The sequence below is a fragment of the Chionomys nivalis genome, chromosome 7 (assembly GCF_950005125.1).
Source record: "Chionomys nivalis chromosome 7, mChiNiv1.1, whole genome shotgun sequence".
NCBI lineage: Eukaryota > Metazoa > Chordata > Mammalia > Rodentia > Cricetidae > Chionomys > Chionomys nivalis.
In genome coordinates, this window is record NC_080092.1 from 61282077 (window position 1) to 61301325 (window position 19249).

General features: G+C 41.3%; 1 protein-coding gene across 1 annotated transcript in view; it reads left to right on the plus strand.

Moving 5' to 3' along the window:
- Psmd11 (proteasome 26S subunit, non-ATPase 11) overlaps positions 1-19249 on the plus strand; it is a 34345-nt gene that overhangs the window by 11799 nt on the left and 3297 nt on the right. The window contains exons 4-9 of the mRNA XM_057775519.1: positions 3639-3710; positions 4404-4461; positions 10161-10355; positions 13858-14002; positions 15591-15651; positions 17795-17857. Of these exons, the coding sequence (XP_057631502.1) occupies positions 3639-3710; positions 4404-4461; positions 10161-10355; positions 13858-14002; positions 15591-15651; positions 17795-17857 (594 nt within the window). The remainder of the gene's footprint in view (positions 1-3638; positions 3711-4403; positions 4462-10160; positions 10356-13857; positions 14003-15590; positions 15652-17794; positions 17858-19249) is intronic.

Sequence of the window (19249 nt, forward strand, 5' to 3'; positions counted from 1 at the left end):
AGATCCATGTGCTGAGATTAAAGGTTTGCAATACCACTATCCGGCTTATTTTCAAAGGTATTTTACCAAATAGTATTCTGAGAATTTTGTATCTCTTCTGCCTCTGCTTGATCCTTCAGGTGCTCTCCACTGTCAGCTGTAGGTAATTCATGCTTTTCTGGAGTACAGTATACACTACAGCAGCTTCATCTTCCCTGTTCTGAATGCTGTTGAGTGCTTGGTTTGCTGAGGTTGTCTACTCCTCATGCTATGCATTTTCCTTCTGTAATCCATCTCAAGTTCACTTTCTTGAACATTTTTTCCTGTTAATGCTGGTGTGATCTTAACTTTTTCAATGACCCACATTATATTTTTGTGTGTTATATTTATTATTATTTTACCTTATATGACAATTATGCATTTGTCTTACCATCTTTAATACAGTCTTTTTTTTTTTTTTTTTTTGGTTTTTTTCGAGACAGGGTTTCTCTGTGGTTTTGGAGCCTGTCCTGGAACTAGCTCTTGTAGACCAGGCTGGTCTCGAACTCACAGAGATCCGCCTGCCTCTGCCTCCCAAGTGCTGGGATTAAAGGTGTGCACCACCACCGCTTGGCATCTTTAATACAGTCTTAGTCAAGGGAATTATTCTATATCTTGTGGTAACTCAAGGCTTTCTTCATTACTAGTATATTTTGAATACTTAAAAACAATTTTTTGCCGGGCGGTGGTGGCGCACGCCTTTAATCCCAGCACTCGGGAGGCAGAGGCAGGCGGATCTCTGTGAGTTCGAGACCAGCCTGGTCTACAAGAGCTAGTTCCAGGACAGGCTCCAAAACCACAGAGAAACCCTGTCTCGAAAAACCAAAAATAAAAAACAAAAAAAAAACAAAAACAAAACAAAAAAAAAAACAATTTTTTTAGATTTATTTTATGTGTATAGATGTCTTGCCTGTATGTGTGTATGTGTGTGTGTGTGTGTGTGCATCATGTGTGTCCAGTGCCAGAAGAAGTCAGAAGAGAATATTGGATCACTGGAACTGGAGATTAGAGGACATTGTGAGCTCCCATATAGGTGCTCGGAACCGAACCCACGTTCTCTGCAAGAGCTGCCAGTGCTCTTAATAGCTGAGCTGTCTCTCTAGCGCCTAGAGTAATTTGTCTTAAAGGAATTACATATTTAGTACTTGAAGAAGTATACAGTCAGGTCTTGTGTGCTCAGAAAGTACTTTCTTGAATTAAGATCTGTGGTTTTTTTTTTTTTAACTCATTGATTTTATATGTATGTATGTTTTGTGTATCTGTGCACCAGGTGCAGTGCCCTCAGAAGCCAGAAGAGGTTGTCAGATCCATGGGGACTAGATAGAGTTAGACAGTTGTGAGTCCCATGTGGGTACTGGAGGTTGAACCTGGGTCCTCTAGAAGAACAGACAGTGCTCTTTATTGCTGAGCCATCTCTAGATTTAATGGATATATGAGCATATCTCACTTTTCTTTTTGTCTAGGTGACTGAAAAGTTTTTGTTGTGGGGAAATTGATGCAGTGTTTATTGCCTTTTTAAAGTTTTCTGGGTGATGTGAAAAGGCAGGCATAGACGGATCATAGTTATAGTAGTCTTTTTTTTCTCTCTTCTTGAGACAGGTTTCTCTGAATAGCTCTGGCTGTCCTGAAACTCACTCTGTAGACCAGGCTGGCCTGCCTCTGCCTCCCAAGTGTTGGGATTAAAAGCATTTACCACCATGCACGGCAACAGCTGTAATAGTATTGAGGCCTGAGGCAAAGTTGGAGTTTAAAACTATTGTTAAAAGAGCTAGACTTGTTAAAGATCTTTTCATCAAGAATATGGAGGGGAAGAGGGACAAGATGGCTCACTGGGTAAAGATATGTTTGCTGCCAAGCTTGATGACCTGAGTTTGATCCTTGGTATCTACCTGGTGGATGGAAACACTAAATCACTCAGACAAAATAACTATGTAGCAAGCTCCAAGACCTTTTAAATTTTTGCCTGGGACTAGCTCTGGTTTTATAATTATCATTATAGATAAAGCAAGCCATATACTCTAATTGAAAATAGATTTCAAGGAGGGGTGGTGGTGGCACACGCCTTTAATCCCAACACTTGAGAGGTAGGAGCAGGTGGAGCTCTGTGAATTTGAGGCCATCCTGATTTATAGAGTGAGTTCCAGGACAGCCAGGACTTACACAGAGAAACCCTGTCTCAAGAAACCAAAGCCAAGCCGGGCGGTGGTGGCGCACGCCTTTAATCCCAGCACTCGGGAGGCAGAGGCAGGCGGATCTCTGTGAGTTCGAGACCAGCCTGGTCTACAAGAGCTAGTTCCAGGACAGGTTCCAAAGCCACAGAGAAACCCTGTCTCAAAAAACCAAAAAAAAAAAAAAAAAAAGGAAAAGCTACAGTCTGTCAAAGCTAGGATGTTTTGGGTACCCAAAGGCATGTACTGTCTCACATAGAATGCTACATTTTGTTACTTTGTATATCTTACTACTGTTTGGGTGCCAGACAGCTGGGGATTCAGAGCTCTTTTAAATGTGTTAGACAATTCTATGCTCTTCCCTTTTACAGTATCTATTTTCCTGTATGAATGATAATAAATTGGCTAGTTGTGCTTAATGATTAAGAGCAAGCTAGATGTTTTGAGCCTTACCGCTACTTTTTAGGAACAAGACTTTTTGGTGTTTTCCAGACAGGGTTTTTCAGTATAACAACTCTGGCTGTCCTGGAGCTCTGTTTGTAGACCAGGCTGGCCTCAAACTCAGAGATTCTCCTGCCCCTTTCTTCCGAGTACTGATTAAAGGTGTGCAATACTACTGCCTGGCAGGAACAAGGCTTTTTTGTGCTTGGACTTTCACCTCTTTTTACTAGCGTAGTCATAGTATTTTATTTTACTCTTTTCAACTATTCAGGAAGAGATTTGTACTTTAAAGATACCTATGATGTCAAGAAAAAAAAAGAGGTATTCCAGGGCTATATGTATTGAGGAATTCTGAATATACTAGGAAGGTAGAAGAGAAAGCTTTTTCCAAAGAAAACCTTTTTTTTTTTTTTAAAGGCAGAGTTTCTCTACATATCCCTGGCTGTCATGGAACTCACTATGTAGATCAAGCTGGCTGGCCTGGAACTCATAGGGGATCTGCCTGCCTCTTCCTCCCAAGTGTTGGGACTAAAAGTGTGCATGTACCACCGTGCTGGGCCAAAGAAAAATTTTTAAGAGCCAAGTTGATTCTTTATCATAGTATAACCATTAAATGTTGAGATGTGGTGGGCAAGTATACTACAGACCAGCTCTTAAAAAAAAATATGGGGCTAGAGAGATGGCTCACTGGCTGCTCTTCCAGAGGTCCTGAGTTCAGTTCTCACAACCATCTTTAGTGGGGGTCTGATACCCTCTCCTCGCATAAAGGCATACATACAGATAGAGCACTTACACACAAAAACAAACAAATAATTAAATCGTAAAAAGATGTTGAAGTATGGTAGGCCAGCATACTATACATGCTAAATAGAACAAAATGTGGAATCAGAAAGGAGGGAGCTAAAGGCTTGGTGCTTCCAAGTAGTTAGTTTGAAGGAGGTAAGGACATCATGTTATATGTATTTGGAAGAAGGCGAGGACATCATGTTACATGTATTGTCTTTCTTCCAGGTCGAGCTATGTTTAGAGTGCATCGAATGGGCCAAATCAGAGAAAAGAACTTTCTTACGCCAAGCATTGGAGGTAGGTGCCTACCTTAGCATTGACTTGAGATATGCAGCTTTAGATAGATAAGCTGTGAGTATACGTACCACCCTGACAGAGCATCTTGAGTAGCTCTGTATCACCATGTCACCTGAATATTGTTGATAGTGCTTCTAGTTACGGAAATGTCCCTGGTAGAAGTGTTTATTTTTTTAAAACACGACAACATCTTATTCTAGAGCTCAGCATGGCTTAAGACTTTTGGCAAACTTCTTGTCTCAGTTTCCTAAATTCTGGGATTATACGTGTTAGCCACTGTGCCTGGATCTAAATTTCTCTTTTTTTTCCTTTGAGACAGGGTTTCTCTGTGTAGTCCTGGCTGTCCTGGAATTTGCTCTGTAGACCTGTCTGGCCAAGAACTCAGAGATCTGTCTGTCTTTGTACCAACACACCTGGCTAAATTTTTCTTTTAAACTATTTTCATTTCTTCTTGAACTTTTGAGGCACTTTGGCTGTTTGAGTGTAGAAAATAAGCCGCAGTATGGTATAGTATAGTTAATGGTCATTTGGCCACAATAAGAAATAGGACTGGGATGTAATCTGCTTGTTATGTCCAACCTTGTTATCGGAACATGTATATTCAACAGTTACCGTTCTGTGACTGTCATTCGTTAATTTCTTTCTGTGGATTTCCCCCTATTTGCTTCAGTCAATGCCTTTTCTCTTTCCTAGGCAAGGTTGGTGTCTTTGTATTTTGATACTAAGAGGTACCAGGAAGCATTGCATTTGGGTAAGTAAACTGGTAGAAATTAATAAGACATCTAATTTAAGATAACTAAACAAGTCTATTCCAAACTCGGTTATTATTGTTAATAATCATATTTTACTTGTGTCTAAGAAGCATTTCAGGTAGTTAACATTCATAAAATCTGTCACAGTAAAGTTCTATTTCAAAGTTTTGAAAAACTAGCCATGGGTGGTGGTGGCGCATGCCTTTAATTCCAGCACTCGGGAGAGGCAGGTGGATCTCTGTGAGTTCGAGGCCAGCCTGGTCTACAAAGAGAGTTGCAGAAAGCCAGAACTGTTATACAGAGATACCTAGTCTCGATAAACAAACAAATAAAAAACTCAACCAGCCACCCCCCCCCCCCAAAAAAAAAAAAACAAAAATCAGAAATACTGGGGTGGCAGTTAGCTCGGTGCTAGAGCAGCTCTGGGCATAAAGTTCTGGGAAGCCAGCTGGGGTTAGTCTTAATTTTACAAAACAGACATCAGTTTTAAGCTTTAAATTTAGAGCAGTAAGAGCCTTATCACTGAAATAGTAGCTGAGATTTCTTTTTTAGTTTCTTTTTTTTTTTTTTTTTAAATTATTTATTATTATGAGTACAATATTCTGTCTGTGTATATTGCCTGCAGGCCAGAAGAGGGCACCAGACCTCATTACAGATGGTTGTGAGCCACCATGTGGTTGCTGGGAATTGAACTCAGGACCTTTGGAAGAGCAGGCAGTGCTCTTAACCACTGAGCCATCTCTCCAGCCCCCTTTAGTTTCTTTACTTTATATAAAATACCTTACTAAATTTCAGATTTAATTTTTTTGTGATTACTACATTTTAATCTATTTGGTTTTTCTTTTTTTATTAATTATTTTTTTGGCGGGTTTCGAGACGGGGTTTCTCTGTAGCTTTTGAGTCAGAGTTTCTCTGTGTGTCCTCAGTATCTTGGAACTTGCTCTGTAGACCAAGCTGGTATTGTTTTTTAACAAAATCTCAGTTGTTTGATTTTTATCAGTAAAGACTTGGGAGTCAATCAGATCTTGGCATTAAAGCCTGCTAGTTCAGTGCGGCAGGAAAGCACCCAGCTCACCTTCCTCTTCTGCTGTTTTCCCAGAAAGAGACCAAAAGAATGTCCCTCTCTTCTTTCTGTGTCTCTCTTTCTCCTTTTGTCCTCCTGACTCCCTCTTATTCTCTATGGTTTTTTTCTTAATAATCCTATGTTCACTTCTGTCAAATGATTGCTTACTCCCTTTCTTGAGCTATGGTTGACTTTATTTAATCCTGTTTACAATAAGCAGGAAGCTCTTAGATTAAAGGGTTAAAGTTGTGCTAGGGCTGAGCCACACTACAACTAGAAACAGGTTTTTCCAGTAAATAATGCAATCTTGGGGTTAACAGTATGATCAAATATCCTGCAGTAGGCTGGCTTTGAACTCCACCTGCCTCTGCCTCTCAAGTGCTGGGATTAAAGGTGTGTGCCACCATGTCTGGCCAACAGTTTCATAGGTTTAAGGATATAGTAGTTTTTTAAAAAAAGTTAGCTTTATTGAGACATAATTCAGATTCATTTCATATTCATCTTTGTGTAAGCATGTGTAGAAAGCGTAAGCCAAAGGTCAGTCTTGGGTGGTGTTCTTAGGAGTGTTCACTGCCCCATCCCCACCATCAAGGTCTTGTGGAGTCAGATGGCTCAGTGGTTAAGAGCATTGCCTGCTCTTCCAAAGGTCCTGAGTTCAATTCCCAGCAACCACATGGTGGCTCACAACCATCTGTAAAGAGGTCTGGCGCCCTCTTCTGGCCTTCAGGCATACACACAGACAGAATATTGTATACATAATAAATAAATATTTAAAAAAAAAAAAAAAAAAACTTCCTATGTAGAATAGATAATAGCCGGGCGGTGGTGGTGCACGCCTTTAATCCCAGCACTTGTGAGGCAGAGGCAGGCTCCTCTGTGAGTTCGAGACCAGCCTGGTCTACAAGAGCTAGTTCCAGGACAGGCTCCAAAACCACAGAGAAACCCTGTCTCGAAAAACCAAAAAAAAAAAAAAGAATAGATATGTTGGCCTCAACTCAGAAGATCCACCTGTGAAGATCCACCCGTGTCTCTGCCTCCTGAGTGCTAGAACTAAAAATGTGTGGTGCCATACCTGGCTTGAGAAAGGGACTTGTGTCTCCTTGATTATGATAGACTGGCTGGCAGGTGAGCCCCTGGGGTGCTTCTTTCTCTGCTTCCCCAGCACTGGGATTAGAAGTGTGGGTCACCATGCCTCAAATTTTACATTGTTCTAGTCTCTAGGGGTTGAACTCAGGATCTCAAGTTTGTGTGGCAAACACTTTATGGACTGAGTGAGCTCCCTAAATTCATCTTCCAAAGTTATATGTATACTTCAGTAATTTTTTTCCTAGAAATGTATTTACTAAGTTGTGCAGTGACCATCCCTAATTTCAGAACATTTCCATCACTTCAGAAAGAAGCCATCAGCTGTCACTATTCATGAATTCTTCATTCCTTACCCCATTTCCCAAGCCATAGACACTACTGTTTGCTTTCTGTACATATCTTCCTGTTTAGGGCAGTTCATATGAATGGAGTCATATAATACGTGGTCATCTTTTGCTTAGCATAATTATTCTCAGTATTCACCCATGTTGTCACATGTGTCAGTTGCTAAGTAATAAGTTGTCCTTTGGATGTATTGTGTGTGTGTGTGCGCGCACACGCATTCACATGAGTGTATATGCATATGTGTGGAGGCCAGTGATTGATGCAGGGTGTCTTCCTCAATCATTCATTGTCTGTCTTAGTTTTGAGATTAAGGGTCTTTCGGTCTTTCACTGAATATGATATTGGGTGGATTAGCTAGACTTGAGGGCCACTGAATTACAGGGGTCCTTTTACCTCTTTCCAGTAACCTTTTACTTGGGTGCTAGAGCTCTAAACTCATGTTTGTGTAGAAGCACTTCACCAACTGAGCAGTCTCCCCAGCCCATGGCTGTAGCTTATTCATTGCTTGACAGACTTGTATTCTTTCCCTTTTTGTTTCTAGAATACTGTTTTGTTACTAGAACCTGTTTTTATTTCGAATTCTGGCCTATATAAGTGGGCTTACTGGGTCAAGTGATAGCTATAGTTTTTTGAAGAGCAACCAAACTGTTTCCCAAGTGGCAGAAACATCCTCATCAATACTATCTTTTACTATAGTTTTCTGTTTTTAAATAATTTACTTTTATTTTTTGTGTATTAGTAATTTGCCTGCATGTATGTCTGTGTAAGGGTATTGGATCTCCTGGAGTTGAAGTTACACAGATATTGTGAGCCACCATGTGGGTATTGGGAATGGAACCTGGGTCCTCTGGAAGAACAGCCTTATAAAGATGGCTTTGAGCCATCTCTCCAGCTCTTATAGTTTTCTTAATGTATATAAAGTAGGATTTCCTTATGTGTGTGTGTGTGTGTTTTGTTTGTTTGTTTGTTTTGGTTTGGTTCGCAAGACAGGGTTTCTCTGTAGCTCACACAGATGCCATACACATATACTCACTCAAATAGATAAACCAATAAATAAATTTGAAAACTTATGAGTAAAAAACTAAGGGAAAACGCATTGCTTTAGGAATTCCCTGTTTCTGTCTACTGAGTTCTGTGATTATAGATGTGAGCTGACATGCCTGCTGAGTTTTTTCATTTTATTGATGGTATTTTTTTTGGGGGGGGGAGGTGAGACAGGGTTTCTCTGTAGCTTTGGAGCCTGTCCTGGAACTAGCTCTTGTAGACCAGGCTGGTCTCAAACTCACAAATATGTGCCTGCCTCTGCCTTTGCCTCCCGAGTACTGGGATTAAAGGCGTGAGCCACCACCGCCTGGCTATTGATGGTATTTTTTAAAGTAAGTTCTGTGCCAGCAAATGGCTCAGCAGGTAGAGGTGCTTGCATGCAGGCCTGAGGACCATGCGGTGGCAGGTGAGAACTGACTCCCAGGAGTTGTCTTCTGACTTCCACATGCTTGCTGTGCCACTACCGAGCTTGGGCCTGTGCATGTGTGCACACCAAATGAAGTGTCCTTAAATTATAATAATATCCTTTTTATCTATTCCATTTTTTTTTTTTTTGTTTCTGCTTTCCAAGTGCTGAGTTTAAAGTTGTGCACCACAACACCTGGCTCTGTTTTAGAGGATTTATAGTTGATTGATCTTCTCTCTCTTTTTCTCTCCTTCCTTCCTTCCTTCCTTCCTTCCTTCCTTCCTTCCTTCCTTCCTTCCTTCTTTTCTTTTATCTCTCTCTCTCTCTTGTCTGTCTTTTCTGTCTGTCTGTCTTTGTCTCTCTGTAGCCCATGTTGGTCTGGAATTAATTATATACCCTAGTCTGGCTTCTTGCTCATACTCCTGTTTTAGCCTCCTAAGTGTTAACAGTGACAGGCATGCACCAAAGTTTTAGTTCTTCTATTTATGCCTTTTATCCATCTGAAGTTAATTTTTGTACATGGTACAAATGATCTGTTATTCTCTTCTGAGATGGAGAAATAAGGTTTATTTGAAGAATATTGACATATTATAAAAGTTCTCTCTTCCCCACGAGGTCTTGTACCCTGATTTCTTTTTATTTTAGCTGGTTAAGGCAGTTTCTCACCATGTAGCCCAATCACTTACTATCATTCAGTCACAACTCTCCAAGTTCTGAGATTGAGCCATGCCTTTACCATGCCTGCTTCCCATGTTTTTCAAAAAGTTACAGCCCTTTGATTGCTGGATGGGGGAGAATGTCACTGTAAATCTTAGGTGTGAGTGTATAGAACTCTTAGCTCCAGTGTTGTGTTTAGAATAAAAGCTTCAGAGGTAATGTAGTTTTCTTTTGAAAACACATTAGAGGAAAATTTAATTCTTTCATGGGCTGTGAAGGTAACTTGTATGAGTTTTGGAGGGTTTCTTTATTACTGCCATTATGAGTAGAGAGTAAGATTTTATGGTATTATGTTAAGATTAAGACTAACAAGGGAATCTAGACAAAATGCCAGCTCCAAGGCATGTAGTTACAGAAGGACCATGGGGCTTGTTAACTTCTAGCTTAGGTGAGAAAATGGGAGCTCCAGGTTCAGGAAGAGACCTTGCCTCAAAGAAATATGCAGAAAGTGATGGAGGATAGTCGATGTCCTCTTTTGGTCTCTGTGCACAGAGATCTACCTGTACATACATGTGCATATATATTTACAAAGACAATAATCACAAATTTAAAACAAACCTTTCTTTTTTTTTAATAAGATTATGTGTATGTGTGTGGATATATGTACTGTGTGTGTGCCAGGCACCCAAAGAGTCCAAAGGGAAATATTGGATCCCCTGGAACTGGAGCTATAGATGGTTGTGAACCACCAAGGGGTCCTGGTCTTAACCTGAACCATCTCTCCAACCCCAAACAAATCTTTGTTTAGGGGAAAAAAGAGGCTGGTGTGGCAGTTTAGACTACTTTAGACCAGCTTGGTTTTCATGGTGAATTCCAGGCTATTCAGAGCTGTATTGTAAGTCTCTATATTTGCTTGTTTTTGTTTTTCAAGACAGGGTTTTTCTGTGTCCTAGCTGTCCTGGAACTCATTTTATAGATCAGGCTGGCCTCGAACTCACAGAGATCCACCTGCCTCTGCCTCCCGAGTGCTAGGAAAAAAGGATGATGGTGGTAATGAGACTAACAAACAGATATAAGCATATTTTCTCCTCTTCTAGGTTCTCAGCTGCTGCGGGAATTGAAAAAGATGGATGATAAAGCCCTTTTGGTGGAAGTACAGCTTTTAGAAAGCAAAACATACCATGCTTTGAGTAATCTGCCGAAAGCCCGAGCTGCCTTAACCTCCGCTCGAACCACAGCCAATGCCATCTACTGCCCCCCTAAATTGCAGGCCACTTTGGACATGCAATCAGGTAAGTGGCCCAGCAGTGCATAAGATGCACGTCCTTATCTTATGGGTGAAAGGAATGGGGGTGGGACTGAAGCTGGAAAATAATTGACTGATTTAAGAAACAAACGAGAAGGCTGTGTTTCAAGCCAGCTTCTTCTTAATTAACTGCCTAAAACAAGAACATACTTATCAGTTGGGCAGTGGCACACGCCTTTAATCCCAGTACTTGGAAGGCAGAGATAGGTGAATCTGAGTTCAAAGCCAGCCTGGTCTACAGAGTGAATTCCAGGACAGGCTCCAAAGCTACAGAGAAACCCTGTCTCGAAAAAACAACCAACCAAACAACAACAAAAAAAACCATAATTATCAGTGCTTGTCTAGGCAACCTGACTGTCAGCCATATGCTGGGGTTCTCACTTAATTTATCTGTTAGTCACTTACTAAGAATGGTAGCATTTCTTTTCCAGACTGGCCTACCTTATGTGTGTTAATCAAATCTATTAGTCTCTTAGAGACTTTTGGAAACTTGTAGAATTTTTTTTGAACAGGCTTCATGTCAGGACTGCTGGAAGATAATCCTGATTTCAGATGCCCTGCCTTTACACTTGTATGTCTCTTCTGCAAACTTTCTTTGTCATTCTTTCTTGGTTTTTACACAGAATCTCATTATGTAGCTCTAGAACCAGGCTGGCCCTCAACTCACAGATTCGCCTTTGTTGGCTTCCTTTTTTTGCTTTTGAGCTAACTTACCAAAATATATTTTTTAAAAAATTTTTTTAAGATTGATTTTTATTTCATATGAATGGTGTTTTGCCTGCATGTATGTGTACTTCATGTCTGCCAGGTACCCAAAGAGGCCAGAAGAGGGCATTGGATTTTCTGGAACTGGAGTTACGGATGGCAGTGAGCCACCATTTGGGTGTTGGGCACTGAATTTTCTGCCAGAACAGGTGTTCTTTACAGTTCCCCAAAATTTATTCTTTTATTCACACTATCGTACTAAGTTTGTTAGGAGCCTTGTTTGTATATTTTCTGCTTGGCACGTGGAAGACTCCCTTTAATGTTTGTGTTGAATGACTATGGGGTTTTGCTTTTAAAAGTAAACATATTCAGGCTGGAGAGATGACTAAGCAGTTAGAAATGCATTGGGCAGCCCCTAATTCTAACTCTAGGGAATTTGGTGCCATCTTTTGGCCTTTCTGGGCATCTGTACAAACACTCAGATAAAAAAATAAATGAAAAACAAAGAGGATCCTAATTTAAGAGAGACATACATGGTTGGTTCTACGTAAGAAGGAGAAAAAGGCAAGATCTCCTGAGTAAATTGGAAGCGTGGGGGTCGTGGGGGAGGGGAGGAAGGGAGAGAAAATGTATAGCTTAATAAAAGCAATACAAAGATGAAAAAAGTCTTTAAAAAGTAAACATAAGCCAATTGTAATACTGCTGATGTGACTTTTCTTGTTAATGTTTTCAAGAAAACAGCATATTTGTCTTTGAGGCCTTGTTCGGTCTCTCTCTCCCTTTCTCTCACCCCTCCTCTCCCTTTCCCTCCTTCCCTCTTTCCCTCCTCCCACCCTTCCTTCTTTCCTTTCTTTTTAAAGATAACGTCCTACATTATAGTCTCTGCTGGCTTTGAACTTAGAATTCTCCTTCCTCAGCCTCCTGAGTGCTGATGAGTGCTGTGGTTATGAGCACATAACCCTATAGTGTTTAGCTCACTTTTTTTCCTCCAGCCAGACTTATTGGACTGACTTATTCTGCCCTATTGATATCCTGGGAGGATATGGGGGAAATTCTGATATTCATTAAGCTTGGCAACTTTAGCAGTTTGTTGTGTTTTCCAAGATTATTTAGAGCTGGGCAGTGGTGGCACACACCTTTAATAACAGCACTGGAGAGGCAGAGGTAGGCAGTTTTCTGTGTGTTTCAAGGCCAGCCTAGTCTAAAGTGAGTTTCTGGATAGGTAGGACTATTAAAAAGAGAAGCCCTGCCGGGCAGTGGTGGCGCACGCCTTTAATCCCAGCACTTGGGAGGCAGAGGCAGGCGGATCTCTGTGAGTTCGAGACCAGCCTGGTCTACAAGACAGGACAGGCTCCAAAACCACAGAGAAACCCTGTCTCGAAAAAACCAAAAAAAAAAAAAAAATAAAAAAAAAATAAAAAGAGAAGCCCTGTCTCAAAAAAACAAACAAACAGATTTATTTAGTTCTGTTTTGTGTGGGGGAGTCTTTTGCCTTCATGCATAGTCTATGTACCACATGCACGTCTGGTGGCCACTGAGGCCGGAAGAGGGTGTTGAATCCTCTGGAACTGGAGTTACAGATGGTTGTGAGCTACCCTATGGATTCAGGGAATTGGACTCGTCCTCTGGAAGAGCAGTCAGCGCTTTTAACTGCTGAGCTGCCTCTCCAGTCTTGAGGGAGTTTTCCTTGGCTGTAGAGAGATATATATTTTCCTATAGGCAAAATCACATCCAAAATGAGGTATATTTGAAATGAAAGTAATAACATGTTGGGGAATATTACCAATCAGGAAAGCTGCTTCAGTGTGAAAATTCAAAATTTAGCTAGGCGTAGGACATACCTTTAGTCCCAGCAGTTGGAGGTAGAGGAAGCCAACCTGATCTACATGGTGATCCAGGACTGCCAGAGCTACATAGTAAGACAATGTCTCATCAAAAAATCTAACAACAACACCAAACTCAGCATAGAAAAAGCTAGTAGTTCTTTTTTGTTTTGTTTTGTTTTTTGTTTTTTTGAGCTCTATGTAGCCCTGGCTGTCCTGGAACTTAACTCAGTAGTAGACCAGGCTCACTTTTGGAATCCGAAATCCACCTGCCTCTGCCTCTTGAGTGCTGGGAGTAAAGGCTTGTGTCACCACCACCACCTGGCATGATTCTTTTTATTTTATTTTAATTTTGTTGCTTTGCTTTTGAGATATAATCTCATAAATCCCAGGATGACCTTAAAATTGGTGTGAGGATGATCTTGAACTGTGGTCTTCCTGTTTCTATCTCCAAGTGCTAGGATTACAGATGTTTGACATCACGTCCAGTTTATTCAGTGCTGGGGCTTGAATGCAGGACTTTGTATGTACTAGTCAAGCATTTTACACCCCAGCCCAGAGTTGATGCTATTAATTGAGGTCATTCATGTGGTCTGGGCATGTGTGGGTCAGTTCACTGGCCTGTACAAGTGATACGATGGAGGCTTAACGTTTGTTTCAGTGCTGGTAGGAATAGGTGGTAAGTAGCATGGGAAAGATAATAATACAATGTGAGGTTTTTAGGGTTCCTTTTTAATTGGGTCTCTTACTCCTTTGGTGGTTTAAAAAGGTGGGTGCTGATCAGGGGCCAGAGACCTGGAGCTCTAATGTCAGCTCTGTTGGCTATGACCTGGGGCAGTTCCTTTGTCCTCACTTGAGGTCATTAGTAACTTGCTCCCGTTGGAGTCAGTTTCTAAGGAATTTACAGGTCTCTTCTAGTTCTACTATTTTGTTTTTTTCTTCTTTCCTTTCACTCTTCAGGTATTATTCATGCAGCAGAGGAGAAGGACTGGAAAACTGCTTACTCATACTTCTATGAGGCATTTGAAGGCTATGACTCCATTGATAGCCCCAAGGCCATCACATCTCTGAAGTACATGTTACTGTGCAAAATCATGCTCAACACGTAAGTGTACATTAACTGAAGGATATAAGAACTTTAGTCTTTCAACCAAGTTTGTGCTAGCAGAGGTGGCTTGGGAGGAAGTTTCACCACTCATAAATGCAAAGTTAGCTGCAGGCTGAGGGGCTGGTTGACATAGGTACACCACATCTCTTTTGCTTGGATTTGGGGATTTTAGAAATTACTTAAGTGGAAATTTTTCTTGGAGAATTTCTCATTTTTCAAATATTTTGTCCTCATAAGTATGGAGCACAGGACAGAGCTCAGGAAATAGCTGATAGGCCAGTGTTACTCAACTGGCCAACCTGAATGGGGAGCATGGAGCCCAGGAAATATTTGAATAACTGGGCTATAAAAGGCATGATAATTAAGTGGTGGTAGGGACTGAACCCAGTGCCTCATGCATGCTAGATAAATGCTATGTCCCTAACCTAGGGTCGTGATTTTAAAATCATCTAATTGTATATTTTTTATTATTGCTGCTGCTGCTGCTGTTGTTGTTATTATTATTATTTGAGGGGATACACCAGGGGACGTAGGATCTCATGTTGTCCAGGCTGGCATTATCTTTTTTTTTTTTTTCTTTCCACTGGCCTGGAACTCAGAGAAATCTGCCTGCCTCTGCCTCCCAAGTGCAGGGATTAAAGGCTTATGCTACCACCTCCCACTGGCCCTCACCTTTTTGAAAATATATTTTTGAAATTTGTTTTTATTGTATGTGTACACGTGTTTCTCCTGATTATATGTGTGTGCACCACTTGCATGTCTGGTGTCCAGAAGGCCAGAAGAAGGCATCAGAACTGGAATTGGAGTTACAGATATCAGTGAGCATCCATGTAGGTGCTGGGAATTGAACCCAGGTCCTTACAAGAGTAACAAGTGCTCTTAACAACCAAACCATTTCTCTAGCCCTGCTCAACTTTTTATGTAGATAAGAATGATGTTGGTGGCACACTTCTGCTGTCCAGAATGTTGGAATTGCAGACATGAGTTACCAGTACTGGGAAATAAATCCAGGGCTTAATGTGTGCCAGGCAACATTCTACCAACTGAGCTGCATCCCCCTCCCCAGGGCCGCGTTGTTTTAACAAGACCCACTATGCTGAGATTTGACTCAAACTTACTATTCTGCCTGTTGATTTAGGGGTGGGGTTCAGTTGGACTTTCTGTCTATCTGTCTGTCATTCTCTCTTTTTCTTTCTCACTCTCTTTCTCTCTTGCTTTGTCTTTCTCTCTCTCTTCCTTCTTCCCTCCCTCTCTCTTTCCCTCTTTCCCTCCCTTCCAAGATCTTACTACATTGACCAGGCTGACTTTGAACTCATAGAGATCTGTCTGCCTGTGCCTCCATAAGGTATGTGCTACCACACTCTGCTGTCCCTCTCTTTAATGTTGGGAGGTTTTTACTTTTCACTGCTAGCTTTGGCCAAGAGTGGAGAAACCTGGCTGCTGCAGTGTTGGGACATATGAGTTTAGTTGATTTTTCAGTGTGGGTGAATCTTCACAATGGAATTCTCGTAAATAGTTCAATTATCTATGATTAGAATTGCAATGTCCTGGAGCAGTTGACCAAGTATATCTTTTTTTTTTGTAGCCCTGAAGATGTCCAGGCTTTGGTGAGCGGAAAGCTTGCACTTCGGTATGCAGGGAGGCAGGTAGGGAATGCCGTGACTGCAGTCTGCTCTGAGACCAGCTGATTGTCAAGTTCATAATGTGTGATGGGACCAGAGTTCCTCAGGTCTCCATCTTACCTTCCCCACCCCTTGTTTTCTTCCCTGAAGCTCATTCGTTAGACTTTCTTTACTGTTAAATTCTTGGCCTAGAAAGTAAGTGTTGGACTCTGTTACAAGTAATTTGAGGGGCTTATAGAAGTATATTGTAGCATTTGCTGATAGGTTACAATTTATCTTTGGTCATATCTTCCTGTTGTGAGCCTCCCTTGCAAGTAGAACCAGTGAATCTCACATCTTGATTCTCTGAGTCAGGAACCTGGTGAGATCTGGTTCATGCATGCTTGCAGGGAGGCCAGATTACTTGGTGTAAGAACTAGAGTTTGAGTGTTATTAGCTTATTATCTTTCCGTTCATACTGTGAGTCTGAGTATAGTTTAAAAAGAGGCCATTGATGGTTGATCATCCTTTTATATTGAGTAGATGTGAATGGCTTTTTAGAGCACACAGTTGTCAGGATGATGTCTGAGACATTAGGTATTTGTTCTATCTGCAGTTTGTTGTAGTTAAGTAAAAGCAGTCATTCTGAATTTCAGGTAGAGTTGTCTCTAAACAATGAACAAATTAGCTATCTCCCTAAATCTGTGGCGTACAAAAACTGATTTCCTTTTTCTCTGTAAGTGGTCCTAATTGGTTTTTCCTTCAGTAAAAGTTCCAAGTCAGTTGTAGTTCTGACTTCAGGAACACTGGTTTTTTTTTTTTTTTTGGTTTTTCGAGACAGGGTTTCTCTGTGGTTTTTGGAGCCTGTCCTGGAACTAGCTCTTGTAGACCAGGCTGGTCTCAAACTCACAGAGATCCACCTGCCTCTGCCTCCCGAGTGCTGGGATTAAAGGCATGCGCCACCACTGCCCGGCCACTGGTTTTTATTGTAGAGCCTTTTCTCATAAGAACTGGAGTTGAGCTGGGTGGTGAAATAGCACTTGGGAGGCAGAGACAGGTAGAACTCAGTAAGTTCAAGGCCAGCCTGGTCTACAAAGTGAGTTCCAGGATAGCCAGGACTACACAGAGAAACCCTGTCTCAAAAACAAACAAACAAGAAATCAAAAACGAACGCGAGCAAAACAAAACAAAAAACTGGAGGTGAAGCCTGAAGCCAGATGTGGTGGCACACACCTTTAATCTCAGCATTAGGGAGGCAGAGTTAGTTCTAGGCCAGAGAAGGCCCTGCCTCAAAACAAAACCAAGAAACAAACGAAAACCAAGCCTGGAATTGTAGAGTCGAGACAGGACCTGCAAATGTTCAGAACAAGGACAGGTAGCTGAGAGTGGTGGGCACAGATTTGAACTTTGGTTATCTGACTCTGAGCTCCAGAGTGTTCTCATTATGACATTTTTTTTCTGTCTGTAGGGCAGATGCTAGAAACAAACTATGCTCCTCACAGCCTGTGCCATTTAGTCTGCAATATAGACTTAGTGTTTTTATGCGTGTAGACTGACACATAGTAGCTTCCTCTGTTGCTTTGTGCCTCAGTGACAGCTCTCACAAGAAGTCAGGCTGATCTAGAAAGATAGGCACTGAGTGGAGACATGAGAGTCTGCCAGGTACCCTTTTATAACCAAGTTAGATGTTTCTTGTGGTCATTGTACATTCAGTTTTGGCACGATGTAGGGTTTTAATATTCAGTTGTAATATGTGGACTACTAATGCCTGAACCCCAGTGCAGACCTCACTCAGTCAATATCTTGTATCAAAGCTAGCACAGTGAACCTTGACTGTGCTTGGCCAGGGATTATCAGGTTTGAGGGCAGAAAGAAATGGGTAGGTGTGGAGTAAGGAGAAAGAAATCATAATTCTCTTGTTATTTTCTCTTTAAGCTTAGTTTCTCTAGAGAATCCTTATCCGGGTCTATCCTTTTGGGAAACTTCTATTTAAGTCACTTCACATTTCAAAGGGAAACTGGTTGGCATACAATGATATTCAATACTTCTGGCTTTTCTTCTAAGACCTCTTAAAAAAGAGTGACGGGGGATAAGTTACTGTTTTTATAGCAGGTGCTTATGAGACCTCGGGTATATGTGAGCATTCAGGACAGATTGCTTTCATGATTTTTTTTATTTAAATTCTCAGACAGAAGCATTGAAATGTGTGGCTCAAGCTAGCAAAAACAGATCACTGGCAGATTTTGAAAAGGTGAGTGTGGTATTGACTTGATGGGGAATGGGTGGAGATAAAGGCCATTGAAGAACAGTTTCAATTGGGCAGTGGTAACACTCCAGCACATGGGAGGCAGAGGCAAGCAGATTTCTGTGAGTTTGAGGCCAGCCTGGTCTGCAGAAGGAGTTCCAGGACAGCCAGGGCTACACAGAGAAACCCTGACTCAAAAACCAAAAACAAACAAAACCCTCAAAAAATTTCTAAGTTGCAAAGATAGTACATGTTGATCCCATGTCCTCTTTCCCCAGAACCATATCAAAACCAGGAAATAGTTTTGTATAGTGAGTAGCGTGTTGAGCTATATAAAATTCATTTGTGTATACTTTTTGGTTTCAAAAGGTATCATTTGGAGCCAGAGAAATGGTTCACTAGTTAAGAGCACATGCACTGTTCTTACAGAGAACTCACATTGGGTAGCACATGCCTCTTGTTACTCCAGCCCCAGGGAGATCCTAACCCTTTGGACACTACAGGCACCTGCACTCATGTACACACACCTGCAAGTGTACATGCATGCTTGCATGCTTGCATGCATACACACACACACACACGCGCGCGCGCGCGCACACGAATGTTTAAAAAGTTGCCATTCATTTTGCACAATAAAGTTCTTTACCTCTACTCTTTAGTAACATGGTAATTGGGGGATGCCCAAACCACACAACAGTCACGTCTTGTGGCTTAACTCTAGGCCTCATTCTTCCTCACAGAACAGCTGTGGGTAGCCCAGACCTGCTTTGTACTCTGTGAGCAAAAGAGATGATTTTGTTTATTTATTTCTCTTATTTTCATTTGTGCTTATTTCACTTATTTACTTATTCAACTCATTTATCCTTCCTTTCTTCCTTCCTTTCTTTCCTTTTATTTTTTCCTTTCCTTTCCTCCCTCTCTCCTTCCCTCCCTCTATTCATTCATTCATTTGTTTCTGTTTTTTGTTTGTTTGTTTGTTTTTGTTTTTGTGGGTCAGTTTCTCTGTAATAGCCCTGGTGTCCTGGAACTCACTTTGTAGACTAGGCTGGCCTTGAACTCATAGAGATCCGCTTCCCTCTGCCTCTGGAATGCTTGGATTGAAGGCAGTATGCCTGGCACTTGGTTTATTTTTTGAGATAGGATCTTGCTATGTAGGCCACACTGACGTTGAACTCCTGTCCCAAGTAGTGGGATTACAAGTGTGAACTACTTTACCTAACTCTAAGAGAGATAAGACCCTTCTTTGCGATGATGCCGCTGCAAGCTTTCTTTTGCTCATTGAGATTAAAAATGGGAGAAACACATTTTTAACTTTAGGACGAGTCTTGTCTATTCTTTTCTAAACTGGTGTTCTTGGTCTGAGTTTAGTAATCAACTTAAAAACCAGACCTAGGCTGG